We start from the raw sequence: 17683 nt of genomic DNA on the forward strand, positions 1-17683 counted from the left end.
TCTGATGGAGTGTAAGAGGTTAAGAGTTATTCTGGTTGCAGCATCAGTCAGTCGTGCATACAGCAGCCTGTTAACTTTGACAAAGAAATCCTTCACAGCGCTCACAGGCTCACACTCATTATGTAGACCAAATCCATGCTACTATCAGAGTGACAGGCTACTAATGACTAATGCAAGTTTAATGAATCAAACCTACTCTTCTATAGAAGAGTCATCTATCTCTGAATCTAATGGCACTATTAGACCAAATCTTAGAAAAGACGTCTCCAAACAATACTTGAATAACGAGAATAATGTACAAGAATAATGTAGACTAAGTCTAAGCTGTTTTACTGAAACACTTTACACTCCAGAGTTTGGGTTTGTCTTGGATAAATGAAACAATATGAGCAAATACATTATTCCGATTAAAAATATTCATGAAAAAATTAGGACCCAATCATGGAAATGTCAGTTTTCATAAGAACACGGATGAATAATTGTCACGCTGCCAAACACCACTAAAGTGTTTTCTGTAGCTGCCAGAACTGAGGCAAATAAAATAGATATCACAAACAAATAGGATCCTTTTTCCTCACGAATGCACAATGAATTAAGAGTATAACTAAATGACATCTAGATTCTTTATCACTGTATTGACCACTACCTCTGAATATTAAACATTTGATCCACCATCTGCAGGAGAGAAATTCATCTCCATGGACAGAACAGACGGCCCGCAGTGACTTTCACCGTCCTGTTGTCGGTGCATACAGAAATACATTTATAGTGCATGCATCACCATGTCATTATCACCATAATGGCCTTCGCTGCTATATGTGATCACACAAGGCACAAACAAAGGTTCCTCTGTTACCTTTAGAAACCAAACTCTATAAAATGCATAGATCAGATTATTCAGTCAAGAGATTGTTGCATAATCCCTCACTGGTGTGAGAAGGACACCAAACACACAGTTAGCACCAAAAGAGAAGAAGACACAATGGACTGTCATCATGCCTGACAGGAGAGCAGAGCTTAATATAATCCAAGACAGAGCAGAATCTCCATATGTTGATATAATGATTAAATTCCTGCAGAGGACACTAGCGTAGTAACGGAAAGATAAGTCCGCCAAGCCTCTGGGAGTATTGCTATCCTCTGTGGACAGGCAGACGTTGGCAGGATGCATTTTAATAATTAGGAGGAGAAAACAAAGCAAACGAGTAAACAAACTCCGTGGAGACAGCTTCTTCAAGGAGACCTTGAGTGAAAATTCACAGACATGGACACTCTTAAAGGAGCAAGACTGCCTTACAATCCCAGCTTTGATTTAGTCTGGGTAAATACGGTTCCAACCATCCAATATACAAACCTCAATCAATACCCTATTTATTTTCATTACATTAACATTTTTAGTTCCATTTATTTAGCAGATTTAGCCAGTTTTTACACATTATTAGCACATATGCCTCTATTTTATTACATCATATGCCTTATTCGGCTCGGGTGGGTCTAGATAAATAGCAGCGGTAAGGCATGATCAGGCAAATAATTGCTACAAATATTACTGGGTAGATTAAAAGTTAATTGGAGAGGGAAACATTCATAATGAATTGCAATATTCTTTAGTTTAAACTGTTTGCTAAAATGAAATGGATCCAGAAGAGGATCTAAACTATCATAAAACTGGATCAAAAATTAGCCAAAAACACAGACAATGTTCAGTTCTAAAGTGATAAATAGCTTGCATTCACCTCTGAGTAGTGCAGCAATTGGAAAATAGTTGGAAAAAAAACTGACATGGGCTAAAGTTTGTAACTGCACACTGAGTAGAAATGTCTTCTTTTGAAAGAAGCTGTGCTGCATTGTGACGAATGACAAAAGCCAGATTGTTGTTTTGGGTTTAGAGGTCAGAGATGGTGTGTAAGACCCTTTAACATGGAATTCAAGCTGCAGAACACTAAAAGTAAATGGTGCAGCCATCCTTCTATGGGGAAATCTCATGCTGTGGTTAACTTTTTGTACTTTAATCTAGTAAAAACCTTGTGCTGAAATAAAGAAATGTTGCAAAACAAAGAATACAAAGGAATTGTGGAATGGTGCCTGACCTCACCTGTTAAAATAACTCCTGCTTCACATTTCTTTGTTTTAAAATACATTATATTTTATAGTGTTCCCAGTGCATCTTAGAGCAGTGACAAAAAACGCCCCATAAAAAGTGAAACCTAGGATGCTAAACATTGTCAACTTTTTAAACATCCATGGGAATTATTTAAATTAAATCATGTGTGAACATTTTTCTTTGATTTTACTGTTTTACACTCTGCTAGGATAAAAGCTGTAATTTTTCTTTAGTACTTATAAGACACTACAAACCGTTTAGCTGCAGATAAAAGGAAACTGCTTGTCTCTCACTTTAATCCTCCCAGGCTTCTAAGGAAGATCTGTGAGATCAATTTCCGTGGTATAAAAGGTTAACCTGACCTACATATAATTACTTAAAGCCCCATTTAAGATGAATATATCTATAGAAAATGACTCCTTAGAATAAAAAAAGGCAGGCTATAACCTTTTCACATTGGCAACTTTGTGTTTTAGTTTTGAAAGAAAATGCCTTGCCTTTTTTGCAAATAATTCATATTTTGTCGAGAAGTTAGATATCTCCAGGGAATTGTTATTTTTAGGGTGAGAAATAACATGGATATTCTCACATTATCAGGATTATATCACCAATGTTAATTGTGAAACATTATTTTGGACATAAGTCATTCCAACATTATAACTCAAGGATAAAAAATTGTGCTGTTTTTGTGATAAGAAAGTGTGGCTTAAGCCTGCAGTACCATTGACGTGCGCATCACGTTCGCTGAACTGATTCATGAGTCTGCAAAACATGTCGGTCCATTGTTTCTGCACGTGGCCATACAGTAGAGTTAAAAATACATTAGACATTTTTTGTTTTCTTACTTTTAAATATATTTCTGTGATTAATTTCTAACAGGTACTTGTAGATTTTTAAGAATTCTGATTGGCTGACAAGTTGTAGTTTTGTGGAATGCTGCCCCCTATGCATCTGGCATCAATCCATCAACCTATTTTCCACCATGCTGGGGTCGTAAGGGGTGCTGGGGCCTATCTCCAGCCGTAAATGGGCAAGATACGGGGTACCCCAGTGACACGTCACCAATCTATCACAGGGCAACACAGAGACAAACAAAACAAACAACCATTCACACACACACTCACACCTAAGGGGAATTTAAAAAAAACCTATTAACATAGCAGTCATGTGTTTGGACTGTGGGAGGAAGCCGGAGTACACGGAGAGAAACCATGCATGCACAGGGAGAACATGCAAACTCCATCCCGAAAGACCGGGAATCAAACCCGGAACCTTCTTGATGCAAGGCAGCAAGCCACTGTGCCACTGCATCTGCATATTTAAAAAAAATAAACAACTAAAAGTTGTGTTTCTGCTGGTTAGTTTGGATGAACATTTATCTAAAAAACCTCTGTATGTACGCTTTTACATTTTAAAATAATGTAGGAGAGATTCATATATATATATTTGAAAACCCTGCTGAATGTGGATTAGGCCTTAATATCATAGCCTTGGGATCTTGTATTCTGTTTTCTTTTTCAGTATATTTAAGAGTTTATAGGAATTTTGGGAAATGTATGTAGTTTTCTTTTTTTGTTCTATAGTTTGTAGTTGTTAGAGTGGCTGATACGCCCTCTGTTTGACTGTAGCAGAACACGACTGCCATTGGCTGTGAGGACAATTTACCTGCCTCGATTTCCTGAGTTTCTGTTAGACCACCTTTGAAGCACAATTCAACGCAGTAGGCATAGCAGGATTTTAGTAGTATTTTGGGTTTTTTTTTTTTTTAACTTTTTCCTGCCAAGAAAGTCACACAAGTCCTTAGCTCAAACTTTACTTTTCAATATTACTTTCCATGTGTCTGCTCCCCAAATGTTGTTAATTTGCTCCTCCTAGGGTCTGAGTTCAAACCTATTAGGTTATTTACTCTAGACGTATCTTAGGTGTACAGTAAGCACCCAAATGTCTGCATTGCAGTCTCCCCCATGTGTTCTTCATCTGTGATGAAATTGACTTGCAAACTCTCTACGGTTCTGAACATGCTCACAAACCCTATGATTGGATGGCTTCTGCTCACCCTGACACATCTGCTCCTTATTTGCTAATCATCCCATCTGCTGTATTTTGATAATACATATCAACCTTGGCTGTGCTACAGGTTGCCCGTCATACAGCTGTCTCCTTGAAAGGAGATCACACTTTTAATTCCTCTGTCTTATAAATAACTCAGGTGATCAGCTAGAAAGCAAGACTCTATTTCTAGCATTTTAATAAATTAGGAACCAAAAAAAATCTTTATCTACAAGGGTTTTTCGGATGGAAGGAAACATGACATTTTGATTTTGTATTACCCTCTATATTTCTTGTGTGCATTTGGTTCCTGAGCTGTAAAACCTGAATATTTATCACAAACTGGTGACAGCCATGTCAAAATGAAGAACTCAAAAAGAGATAGGACTTGTTTATGATCTCCAAACAGTTCAAACGTATTTTAATAATTGGATTTTCTCCACAAAAGCCAGTCATTGAAAAGAAATTGACTTTTATTATTTAACATACATTATAAGGGGTCTCTTTTTCCGGTTATTTGGGTTCATTTCAAAGGATAAAGAAAAACATGGTTGCAGGCAGCACTGGTGCAGCACAGATGCCTCATTCCTTTACATCGCTGTCACCAGCTCGAATATGGAATCCTAAACTTTTCCTCCACTCTTGAATCCCATATCGTGTCTATCTATTAAAAAAAAAAAAAATCATAAATAAATGCTACTAGTTCCTATAAGAAAATAAATAAAATTGCTGGCAAAGGTGAAAAAAAAGCCAAAATACGTCACAATGGACAAATTCACTGTTAAAATGTTCTTGTAAAGTATCTGTATTGATATGAATGCTGCCAATATCAGGCAATACATAAATAAACTATTAATCACTACTGCAGTTGTCATGACACATTTGAATGAGAATTTGCATAGGCATACCATAAAAATCATTATCCAAATTTGTTAACAATTAATAAATGCTTTCTTATAACTTGCTTTTGTTTATCTGTAAACTCTGGAATACTTTATGGAAGCTCCTACAGTCCCCACATAAAATGCTTGGGTGCTTGAATGGGATAAAGTTGCAAATCGCTTCTTTCATACTGTTTTGATATGCTACTATTTGACAAAATAGAATCAATGTCTGCAGAGCTAGTGATACTTTGCATAAACGTCTGAACGAACTGTTCATTCTTAATTCAAAGTGTTGTTTTGTAAGTTAGTAATTAAGAAACCAATTTTTATTGGTTCATTTTATCAGATTACAATCAAATCTTTTTCTATATGTTTTCAATTAACCTAAATTCACTTTTATTTATAATTCATTAGAAGCAGAATTTCAAATGGCCTTCCCCCCCAGTGGTGAAATGTGGCTGTCCAGTCTTGAACAAAATGAAATGATTAATCCTAAGTGTTTGGATGCTAAAAGCTAAGAGGTGCTCAGTGAGCATCAGTTGGTCACATAGCTTGGATCCAGAAGAAGAATCTCATCAAGCTCAGAAGAAGATATAATCAACAACATTTAGTCATGTTTCTGTTTTTAGTTTCACCTCAAGAGTGCAATGTGTTCAGCAATTTGAAGCAGGACATAGAGTTTGAGGTGACATATTGCAGTGTTTTATCCACACACACACACAGTTTCCACATAGTTATTTTTATTTATTCAATGTACACTGACACACAAGTTTGACAGAACCATGCAGGTAAGAAAAATGCCTCAGGGTAAATGAAAAGTTCCTGGAAAGGTTTCGTAAAAGCAAGCTTTATCATCAGCTCCGGAGACAGTCCAGGCAGGGCGAGTACTGGTAAAACTATGAGAATAAGTACAAAAACATAGAGAAGGTTTATGGACATATATGGCAGGACAGAAACCTAAATGTTCAACCTTGTTCTCATATCTAGTAATACAGCAGTCAACATTATAAATAATAGCAATCATAATGACAGGGTAATGAGAATTCACAGACAGTCATAAGATTAACAGGCTATTGCATTCCCTTTCCCACCCCACCTTTTCACAACCCCTTCTGTTTTAGACAGGTATGAATTTGTTTACATGCAAATGTCACACCGGCGTCAAAGTGCCATCACTTCCAAAGGACGATGGATCACCATGGCGCTCACTAGGACTTCTCATCGCGCTTCTTCTTCTGGAACTTCCTGAACTGGGACTGGATGGTGACCGCTGCCTTTTCGGTCTCAGGGGCATCCATGTCGATGTCAAAATCCTCTGGGACGTCTGCCTTGGACTCATCTGGAGGGGAGAAGAAAATGTATTTCCTTGTGAAACTCCTCACAATAGTTCTACATTGGTTGATCAAGCATTAAGGTGTTTTTTTATCCCACCTCTAATATGGAGCACGCTTTGACTCATTATCCATTTAGTAATATGCTATATTTCATCTCTATCTCCTTTAAATATACTTAAAAAGTCACAAGATAACTCTACAATAGGACAATTGTTTCAACACTTTAAATATTAAATGAGCAAGTCTGTGTTTTAATTCTGTATTTGTATGTTTTTGTTTTCCTTTGTGCAAATGATTGCATTTTTAGTTGAATGGTGACTCATATACGGCATAAACGGCAAGGTTCAATTCTCTCTTCATCCAGCAATAGACTAGTGACTAATGCAGCTCCCTTTTGGGTTCCTATGCATTCATCTTACTGGATCAGGTGAGAAAAGAGTGGGGATGACTGCAGTACTGTTATTAATGTTAAGATGTTAGTTAGGTTATACAAGAAACTGTAGCTCAGAAACCTGCTCCTGAAAGGCAGACAATAGGATTTTTTTATGCTAATGAAGCAGAGCAGCTCAGTCCTCTGAGATACCATGAAAAGATAATATTGACTTCGGACAGTTCCTCTGCGACTCACTGAGCAGAGGCCTGCGCATTGCAAGAGTGACCATGCAGTTTTTTCACTTTGCAGAATAACTTGATATTTCTGAACAAATACTTCTCGGTTGTTTTGTTTTTTGCCTTTTCTTTCCATGCCTAAAACAGAATATTGATTTGGGGGAAGTCAGCTCCACAGAGCTCACTATAGACAACCACATGACAGACAAGACCGAAAACAGAAAGGAGACTCATGTATCGACTGTGCAGCTAATCCTTAGGTTCTCCAGGGGCTAAGCCTGAGTACCTCTCTCTTGCAAGCTAAAGGAGGAAACACTAACTGCTGTGTCAAAGCCAGCTTTGAATCCTGCATTAATTGATATTGAATTTTTCAACTTTCCACTGCCTGCTGGTTTCATCCCAGCTATTTTATCTGTTGGGCTGTGCCTTTTGCTGTCTGCAGTGTCAAATACAAATATGCTCATGGTTTATTAGACAGTTGTCTTTTTTAACTTCAGAGCTTGTCAGAGTTGACAGCAGAGGTTATGGTTTTTTTGTATATAGCATATTAAGAACCACGATGAACAGAGCAGGTCAAACCAAAATACAATGACTATTTGCAACCAGTATACAGTGAAAGAAGTAAAAAGGGAACATGCTGTATTTATTAGTTTAAATCTCGTCTCATCCTTTACCAGTTAGCTCACAGAGGGCTGGTGTCTATGGGCGAAACATGGGGTACACCCTGAAAGGTAGAGATGCAATACAAAGACATCCTCTTCGTTCTTAGCATGACAGAAGGGAAAAAACTTCCTCATTAACTTTAAAATCCTTGAGGGCAGATCAGATGGCCATGTTTCCCTCTTTGCTTCTGTCACACTCCTCTCACATCAAAACCCTTGTGCAAGGTGATTTTTTTATGTTTTACACAGATTTATTCAAAGCTACAGGGTGTAATTTTTTTAGCGGCATCTAATGGTTAGACTGCAGCAACATAAAGCTTCTCCCCTTCCAATAATACAAAATGGCTTCTGAGACATCCATATCACCCATCTTATAAGGCGATGACAAGGTTTCTTTACATAGATAACTTTATAGATATCATTTATTAGTATATGTATGATATATATTTTATATAAGCATAACTTAATGTAGTCAAATTCAAGTTTATTTTTGTAAAGATGCACAGGACATATTTATACTTTTCCAAAGTGATGCATGACTCACTCCTTTTCTTTTTTACCCAAGAGGTTAGCCTTGTTTTACAGTCACTGTAAATTACTGTTTCTTGGATAAATGGTTAATGGCCTGAACATATATTGCGCTGCATGAAGTCTGAGGACTGACATCCACACACCGATGGTGGTAAGCAACATTGTAGCCACAGCTGCCCTGGGACACACTGAAAGAAGTGAGGCTGCCATATCATTGGCGCCACTCTGCCGTCTAACCAACAACAAAAGCCAAGGAAGATGAAGTGAAATGATGGACTACTAAGTCTGTTATTTTTCTGTTTGTTAGTGATTTAATCATCCTTTACTTTCTTCTGGTTTGCAGATAAACCTGAATGTTTGAAGTAGTAATTTTTAAAAGGCAGTAATTGCATTTTAGAAATTAAATATTTATTCTCATTAGCCACTATAAAAACAGTCTCAGCCATGAAATTCTACCACAGTTTTAATTTGGAAAGAGTTCCAAATTCTAACCCCAGCTTTTTTCACGTTATAAGAGCGCAGATTAATTTTGGTACTCCGTGTACCACATGAACTTAGCCTGTCTTTATTTTACCCATTTCAAAAAAGTTACAAAACAATCCACTGGACTTTGTTTCCAAGTTTGAAGCAGTTTGCTTCTCATCCAGGAAGCTTTTTCAATTCAAAATGTCAGAGCGTTGAGTTCAAGGCTTTATAGAGCAGAGCAAAGCAAAGCCTTGTTTTGGCTTAGAAAAAATGCCAATTGAACCTGACGAGCAGGTCCGCCCCTTTAGAATAGGGGTGGTTTTGTTTCTTTGTTAGCATGTAATAGCTGAAACCTGTCTATGTCTCTAAAAGGGGGGTCATTAAAGACAGTTGTTGGCCTGGCTGAATAGGCGAGGTGCTCTGGTCCCATGTAAGGGGGTGGGGGTTGCAATGATGGCGGGAAGGAATCAACTTAATCGTTAAATTGTAGGTTTTTGAAAGCTGAAATGAGTCCACCGCCTCTGTTTAAGGTCGGTTTTTCTTTCTCAGCTTCCTTCACAACCCTCTCAAACCACCTGTCTTCTTTTGTCCAAAATATGAACATTCTGATCCTCAAAAAAGAATGTCCTCCGTCCATAAAGTGTAGATGTACAGCCGAGTCTTGTTCCGAGGAGACTCACCAAAGGGGTGGACCGGCTCGTCTGGTTCAATTGGCATGTTTCCAAGCCAAAACAAGGCTTTGCTTTGGTCCACTCTATAGAGCCTTTAACTAAACGCTATTTCTATAATTTGGAATATAAAAAGCTTCCTGAATGGGAAGGAAAACGTCTTCAAACTTGGAAAAAAAAGTCCAGTGGATTGTTTTTTTAACATTTTTGGACTGACTATGACCTAGATGACTGAGAATCTTCCCCAGCTTATTTTACCCATATATCAGGATTGTTCTCATAACCCAGGTGCTTTTAATAATGATATATTCTGGTCTTTCAATTTGAAACTGTAACGATTTTATATCTGCTAAATATAATCTGATATACCGTCTCCAGCGTGTCGGAAAAGTAAAGTTGTAAACATTTGTGGGTGACAAGAATATCTGTCCTGATATCTCCATGCAGTAAGACTTTTACATTTTTTTTAGTATTCTTCATTCTATAAGCAAATCATTTTATTCCTAGTAAAAGAGTATTTATCAAAAACATCAGTTTAACTGTTAAAAGAAAAGCCTAGATGACTTATTTGCAGTTGTGTTTACAGAATACACTTTTATAGTCAGTGTTTATATTTGTGATGTATGTGTTTGTATAATCACTCCAAACTAATTAGGTCGTGTAAGATTCAGGCATTGGTATGCCCACCATTAACTTGATTAAAATCTTTCAGACCTGAGGTAAGACTTTCATCCCTTTTAAGACTGGGGGCAGAAGCTGAATGTGACAATGATGGATGATTCTCCGTTTGAGGATTTGCCTCCTCATCATGCACAAACACAATGAATTATCGGGCCTATTACCTCTGGCAGCACTTTCAGTGGGACTGTCTTAAACAAATGAGTGTGCAATGGCTGCTGCAGAGGTATCAAAGAAGATAATCTTGTATTTGCTTTCAGAGGAGGAAAAAAAATAAATGATTGAGTGTTTTTTCTTTTAGAATTAAAAGCTTCTTAAGTGCATCGACTCCTTTAAAAAGGATTACGTTTTAAGAGCCTTCTGTTACATCGTTTGTCCGTGGCAATAGAAATGTTGCTGACAATGATGTGTAATGGGAATAGCAGGGAGTGGAACTTTAACCTTAATTATGATATAATGCTAATGTCGAATGACCTGCTGATATAAAGTTTATAGATCTATTAATAGTGTCTGACAATTTAAAACTCTAAAGCATCAGCCCCTTTATTGTTTTAAGAACGCGTGGGATTGTTTCCCAAAGATTCAGACCTTCAGTAAGGAATTAGGTCTACCATAGTGTAGGTTACAGTAGCGGCTTATGGCAAAAAGAAGATTTAGATAAACAGAACAAATGGAGCCTAGGCGGAAGTTCAACTGAAGAAACTCATTGCTTTCCTACATCCACCTGCGACACAGCCAATCAGCTTTGAACCAAACCTCCACGAAAGCCAATCAGCATCCAAAGTTCATCTTAAAAAGCTTCCTATACACACCTGTCTGCTCCTGTGCACGGGCGGCGGATGCACTGCATGACTTCATTCAGATGACACCGTTTCAACCCATCTCCAGCCCCTCCTCCACCACTGTAGCCAAAGCTTCATCAGAGTGCCATTCCTCCTGGACTCTTACTGCATTCCCTTTCTCATCTCAACCGGTCCGGCAGAAGACCGCCATGTTGGGCCTGGTTCTGCCAGAGGTTTCTTCCCAACGGGGAGTTTTTCCTCTCCACTGTCACTCCATGCTTGCACATCTTGGGCAGGTTCTCTGAGCCTGTGTTATTCAGCTGGACTTCCATCTTCCAGGTCCCTAGTGAAGCTCTAGTATCAGCTCACGCAATCCACTGGATCTCCCCATAAAGCTCAGCAGACCGTCTCGCTAACCAGCAGTCTACACACTGACCAACTTCATCTATCTCCACTCCACCACCAGTTTCAGGCCTGGGGGGAAACAGCCCTATTCTTTGCTCCTGTTCATGCATATCTATCAAAATTAAGCGCTATGTTTCCTGCTGAGGTCTGAGCTCCAAAGACAAAGTAATTGCATCAATAAATTTCTCCTAATTGTCTTTTCTCTTCGTGTGAGATTTTCAGATTTAACTAAAATTATTAAGTAGGTTTGTTGAAGAAGTCATGCTGTTGTATTAGCAAAAACTCAAAAGTTAATGGATTCATATTTTATACCACTTTGTGTGTCAATGATTTAACCAGTCAATTGTCCATTGCCTACTGTGGGGCCTGAAAGGTGGAAGGAGCCAGTAGATTTTAGCCAAAATCAACTGTTAAAGCGACATATGGCGAGAAGTGTAAACAGTTTACATCAGCTACCTTTCAGGCAGCTTTCCCAATCGGAATTCTGACGTCAGGAGGTATTCCTTTTTGTAATTTGGACTAGGAACTGGAGCAAATATGACTAGAAAATTTGAGAATGTATGATTGACCTCTTTTTTTTCTTGCCTAAAAGTTATTTTGCCTTATAGTCAATTGTTATCTATATTTCATAACCCCCAAATCACTCTAGGTTAGATTTTGATTTTTGTTTGCAATATTTAGTTATCTTTGCCTTTTGGGGTTTGCCATATGGGCTTTGTTTTATTTACCATTTTCAGTTGTTTAATTCTCTTGCACAATTCTTAGTGTTTTATTTCCTTCCTTGCATTTTCTTTCTTTCTTCATCTGGAATTACCAATGCCCCCTTTTTGGGTGTAATGACCACAGAAATGTTTGTCAACCATGTGTGGGTTTGAACCTGACCTTCAAAAGTACTAAAACTGCAGCCGAAGTTTAATTTTAAATAATACAAAATTGCATGTTTCACAAGGGGAATGAATTGCTGACCTTTTCACTGTAGGCTGAATTTTCGAAGTATTTTTTAGGTTACATACAAGCAAGAATCCATCATGTACCAATCCCAAACCAACCATTCAAGAAGCGACCAGGCATTAGTTGGCCAGTGACTTTGCAAATATTAATATTTAAAGCAGGATTTACAGCTCTAAAAAAAAGCAAGAGTTGCCAAGTCCACAGCCAAACTGAAATAAACATGGCACTGTATCAGTATCAGTACAAGAAGCACTGGCTATCACATTTGTTTTGACATGATCCACTCTTTCATATTTTAAAGAATAACAGTGAGTGTTGGAAGTGTAGCATGGGTAACTTGTTGTTTCTCATGGCACAGCTTCTTTTATTTGTTACCATGATAGAAAAAGAGAGATGAATTTTCTAATCAGCTCACCTCCTTTCCTGGAAACAAATTTTATGGCAGCAATCCCGGATTAATAATGTGTAGAATCAAGCTGTATGGAAGCGTATTGCATTCACCAATGTCAAAAAATCCGATAGCTTATCTCATAATTATGAGATCTTTTCTCATAATAGGAAGATACGATCTCATAACTATCAATTAAATTCAAATCAGCTTATTTATATAGCGCAAATTCACAACACATGTCATCTCAAGGCACTTTACAGTTCACCAGATCATGCAGTCAAATTGATTTAAAGTTTTCTATTTAAGGAAAACCAGTTGATTGCATCGACTCATTGACTCGAAGGCAATCCTTCACACTAAGCATGCTTGTATCGACAGTGGAGAGGGAAAATTCCCTTTTAAGAGGAAGAAACCTCCAGCAGAAACAGGCTCAGTGTGAGCGGCCATCTGCCGAGGCCGACTGGGATTCAAGGAGAGATACTGATCTCGTAATTAGGAGATCTTGTCTATATATTTGGTTGTGATTACTTGAGCCAGTAATGTAGCATTTCTCAGAAAACTGGTCTTGATTATTATTTCTTAAAAATATCTGTACCCAGGTCTGTCCTGATAAGCATTGTAGTTCTGCTACTGTTTTCCACTTCATCAATAAAGTACGCAGCTATTACCCTGATATTACTGCTCGTGAAGTAAACATGTAGCCTTGTGATCATACAGGAAAATCCATCAACAGCTCAATTAAAACAGATTCCTTATGGTGTCAGTTTTTTGTATGAATTAACATGCTGCATAAAGTTGGGACCTGGTCCTTTTAAGCATTTCTGAAGCCTCGGCTGTACTCCTTGATGATGTAGGATTTTGAGAAGGTAGCACCAGGCAGTTATTTGGGACACCACCAAGCCAGCTGGAATGCATATCAGATGCATTAACCTATAGCCATAAAGCATCCCGTGCTGGAGACATCTTGTCTCGTAATTATGAGATAAGATCTGGATTACGAGATACTGATCTCGTAATTATGAGATAAACTGTCAGATTTCTTTTTTTTTGGTGAATGCAATACGCTTCGGTAAAACTGAGAGTGCTACAAAATATCAATCTGGCTTGTCATGCCAGGTTAATGAATTGCTCATCATAAAGTGATGCAAGGTTAGAGTGGGTTTTTGGTACCAGGATATGAGAGAACAAAAATAGCAAAAGAACAAAAAGGTGAATTAATGACATATCCCAAAGTTACTTCTTACTTACTTAGGTATGAACATTGATCTTCACATCTTGACACATTACTGCCTCTTCAAAGTAAAAGGAACAATGTATGGCTTTCAAAATACTTTATAAATGAGAATTTTATGCATTTGTATTTTGTCTTTTTTATTCCAACTGTCTCTCAGTGAAATCCTGTGCAAATTTGAAAAGGTGTTTATCTCTGTGTTCCTAATTCTCAACGTAATAGAACTATTTTTAAGGTCTCTGAGGTTTGCTAACAGAAAATGAAAGATAACAAATCTCTAAACAAAACCCTTTTTACAGGGACTTTCTTTGTGCAGAGGGTTCTGCAACTACAGACAGGTCTGTATATTCACATACACTGTGTCTCCCTTCTTGCAGCAGAATTTTTCTGTCTCTAGGTGAATGTCAGAGTGTGTGAAAGAAAGTTTCATCAGCCCCAAGGCCTTGAAACACCAGAGGAAAGTCGAAACATGAGGCAGACCCCAGGAATCAATACTCAAACACACGTGAGGGGATGGTTATGTATTGATTAACTCGGTGAGTTTGAATTTTAGGTCAACTTTTATTGAGTTGTGAAAAAATGTGTATGTGTAACCAACTTGAGGATAGATTAGTAAATCTGAAAAAAAGAAGGAAACGTGGGAGGTTTAAAGACCAGCAGAGAGAATATGTGCATTTAGCTCTTTACAACATGCAGATATGTAATACTGAAAGGATTTACAAACAATATTTGACACAATAAGAATAATTCACTCCTGCAATAATTTGGAACAGCAAGGCTAATTAAAAACTGTAAAGAAATAGGTCATCATCACTTAAGGGGCATGTCCGATGCTAATTAAAAAAGATGACTTTGATCTCTGAGGTGAGACTCCTTGAAATTACGCCTTTGCTTTTTTCAAATGAGGTGGGAGGTTGTGTTGATGTAGCACTTTCTATATCTTTCTGTAACATTAAAAAGATGGCAAACTTCAGACTGTTTTAATTTCCAAATATAACATGTATAATTATGTTTTCAAATCCTAACTTTAAGGTTTTCAGCGCCTGAAATAAGGCAGCATAAACTCCAATGGAGAACAAATAAGAGATAGTGGTTTAATGAGAATTTCCTACTGCAGGATGGGAATAACATTTATTCAAGTTGCTCACCAGGTAATGGAGTGAGAAACATATTATCTGGGACCAAATCTCATGATATTGAAACACCAAACAGTTCTCCTCTTTGCACAATCTGTCTAAGAAATGCTGTCAATGTGCCATCAGCCTGTGACCTCGCCATAAACACATTATAGTGGAAAAGAAGGAGAGCCGGTTAAACCAAGCACTGTACGAATGTTTAACACTAAATTTCAATTAAAGCTCCTGTCACACCATTTCCAGTCATGTCATGTATGCTCCTGACATAAATAAATATGTTTAAACGTAAGGATATTAATAGGATATTAAAATCTGTCACATCTGCCATTCTCACATATGCAAGTTTATTACGTTCTCTAGTGTGGAACCTATAAACTTGCTGTGGGAGGATGGGATACACATAATGCTGTCACCATCTCAATTTTTTAAAGAAATGCTCTAATGGTGCGATTTAAGTACTATGATCCGGATCTATCAAAGGTTTGCGTGTATAAAAACGTGAGCTATTTCATCGGCACGCTAAAGAATGTACAAACTGATCTATCAACAGCGTGCTAAAAGGATTTGGTCTTTAAAACGTGCTAAATAGCGCCTCTTATCCATTTAGTACTTTTTCTGTAATGAATATGCAATATGGGGCGTTTACACGCAAAAGTGCGTCTTGTGGGAGGAGAACATGTAAATATATTAATTTAGCACTTTAATAAATCACTCGCAAAGTGATTTATTAAACCTGAAAGCAATTTTGCTAACGGTATCTGACTCTATATTTAACACGTTTCAAAAGAAGGTGCAGATGGTCTGTATGCGTAATTGTGCACACATGGCAGCGGTTATTGTCGCAAGAAGGAGACATCGAAAGGAAGGAAGGAGAGGCAGAGAACACATTTTTTCACTCCGTGTGAATATTTTTGGAATGAACGAGGAAACGATCATCAAAACAAATGGTTTATCCTGCATTGCCATTTTGGAGCAGTTGGTGGAACTCCGAATGGATTTGGAGCCAGCCACAAGGAGGACCCACGCAATACCAGATATCACAAAACTCCTTGCAACGTTGCACTTTTTTGCATCTGGGTCATTCCAGCGTACGGTTGCAGCGAGAGCTGGGATCTCCCAATCTCGTTTTTCCGAAGTGCTGTCCGACGGGGTCGGGGTTCTCTCCCTGCGCCTGTGGAGCAACATGCCAATGCTGCGGGGATGCATACGCGCAGTAATCTCATCCACAGTCACTTCTTGTGAGCCATTTGGTATGTGCATTTTTCTACAGGCCAATACAAAACACCTGTTTTTTGTTTTTTGTTTTTTTTTTACTGCAGTGAAGTAGAAATTCAGCCACATACCACCTTAGGGAATAAAGGTTGCCAAAGTTTTTTCTTTATAAATATACACTCACCGGCCACTTTATTAGGTACCCCATGCTAGTAACGGGTTGGACCCCCTTTTGCCTTCAGAACTGCCTCAATTCTTCGTGGCATAGATTCAACAAGGTGCTGGAAGCATTCCTCAGGGAGTTTGGTCCATATTGACATGATGGCATCACACAGTTGCCGCAGATTTGTCGGCTGCACATCCATGATGCGAATCTCCCGTTTCACCACATCCCAAAGATGCTCTATTGGATTGAGATCTGGTGACTGTGGAGGCCATTTGAGTACAGTGAACTCATTGTCATGTTCAAGAAACCAGTCTGAGATGATTCCAGCTTTATGACATGGCGCATTATCCTGCTGAAAGTAGCCATCAGAAGTTGGGTACATTATGGTCATAAAGGGATGGACATGGTCAGCAACAATACTCAGGTAGGCTGTGGCGTTGCAACGATGCTCAATTGGTACCAAGGGGCCCAAAGAGTGCCAAGAAAATATTCCCCACACCATGACACCACCACCACCAGCCTGAACCGTTGATACAAGGCAGGATGGATCCATGCTTTCATGTTGTAGACGCCAAATTCTGACCCTACCATCCGAATGTCGCAGCAGAAATCGAGACTCATCAGACCAGGCAACGTTTTTCTAATCTTCTATTGTCCAATTTCGATGAGCTTGTGCAAATTGTAGCCTCAGTTTCCTGTTCTTAGCTGAAAGGAGTGGCACCCGGTGTGTTCTTCTGCTGCTGTAGCCCATCTGCCTCAAAGTTCGACGTACTGTGCGTTCAGAGATGCTCTTCTGCCCACCTTGGTTGTAACGGGTGGTTATTTGAGTCACTGTTGCCCTTCTATCAGCTCGAACCAGTCTGGCCATTCTCCTCTGACCTCTGGCATCAACAAGGCATTTCCGCCCACAGAACTGCCGCTCACTGGATGTTTTTTCTTTTTCGGACCATTCTCTGTAAACCCTAGAGATGGTTGTGCGTGAAAATCCCAGTAGATCAGCAGTTTCTGAAATACTCAGACCAGCCCTTCTGGCACCAACAATCATGCCACGTTCAAAGTCACTCAAATTGCCTTTCTTCCCCCTACTGATGCTCGGTTTGAACTGCAGGAGATTGTCTGGACCATGTCTACATGCCTAAATGCACTGAGTTGCCGCCATGTGATTGGCTGCTTAGAAATTAAGTGTTAACGAGCAGTTGGACAGGTGTACCTAATAAAGTGGCAGGTGAGTGTATATATATATATATATAAATATATATATATATATATATATATATATATATATATAAATATATATATATAAATATATATATATATATATATATATATATATATAAATATATATATATATACATATATAAATATATATATATATACATATATATATATAAATATATATATATATATAAATATATATATATATAC

At 38.2% G+C, this 17683-nt stretch overlaps 1 protein-coding gene across 1 annotated transcript in view; it reads right to left on the bottom strand.

The window, feature by feature from the left end:
* Nucleotides 1–5760: 5760 nt before the first annotated feature.
* The window catches only part of pcp4b (Purkinje cell protein 4b), a 69211-nt gene continuing 57288 nt past the window's right edge, over nucleotides 5761–17683 (bottom strand). The window contains exon 3 of the mRNA XM_038285529.1: nucleotides 5761–6376. Within this exon, the coding sequence (XP_038141457.1) occupies nucleotides 6246–6376 (131 nt within the window). The 3' untranslated portion in view covers nucleotides 5761–6245. The remainder of the gene's footprint in view (nucleotides 6377–17683) is intronic.

The sequence above is a fragment of the Cyprinodon tularosa genome, unplaced genomic scaffold (genome assembly GCF_016077235.1).
Source record: "Cyprinodon tularosa strain WSP-4 unplaced genomic scaffold, ASM1607723v1 ctg211, whole genome shotgun sequence".
Taxonomy (NCBI): Eukaryota; Metazoa; Chordata; class Actinopteri; order Cyprinodontiformes; family Cyprinodontidae; genus Cyprinodon; species Cyprinodon tularosa.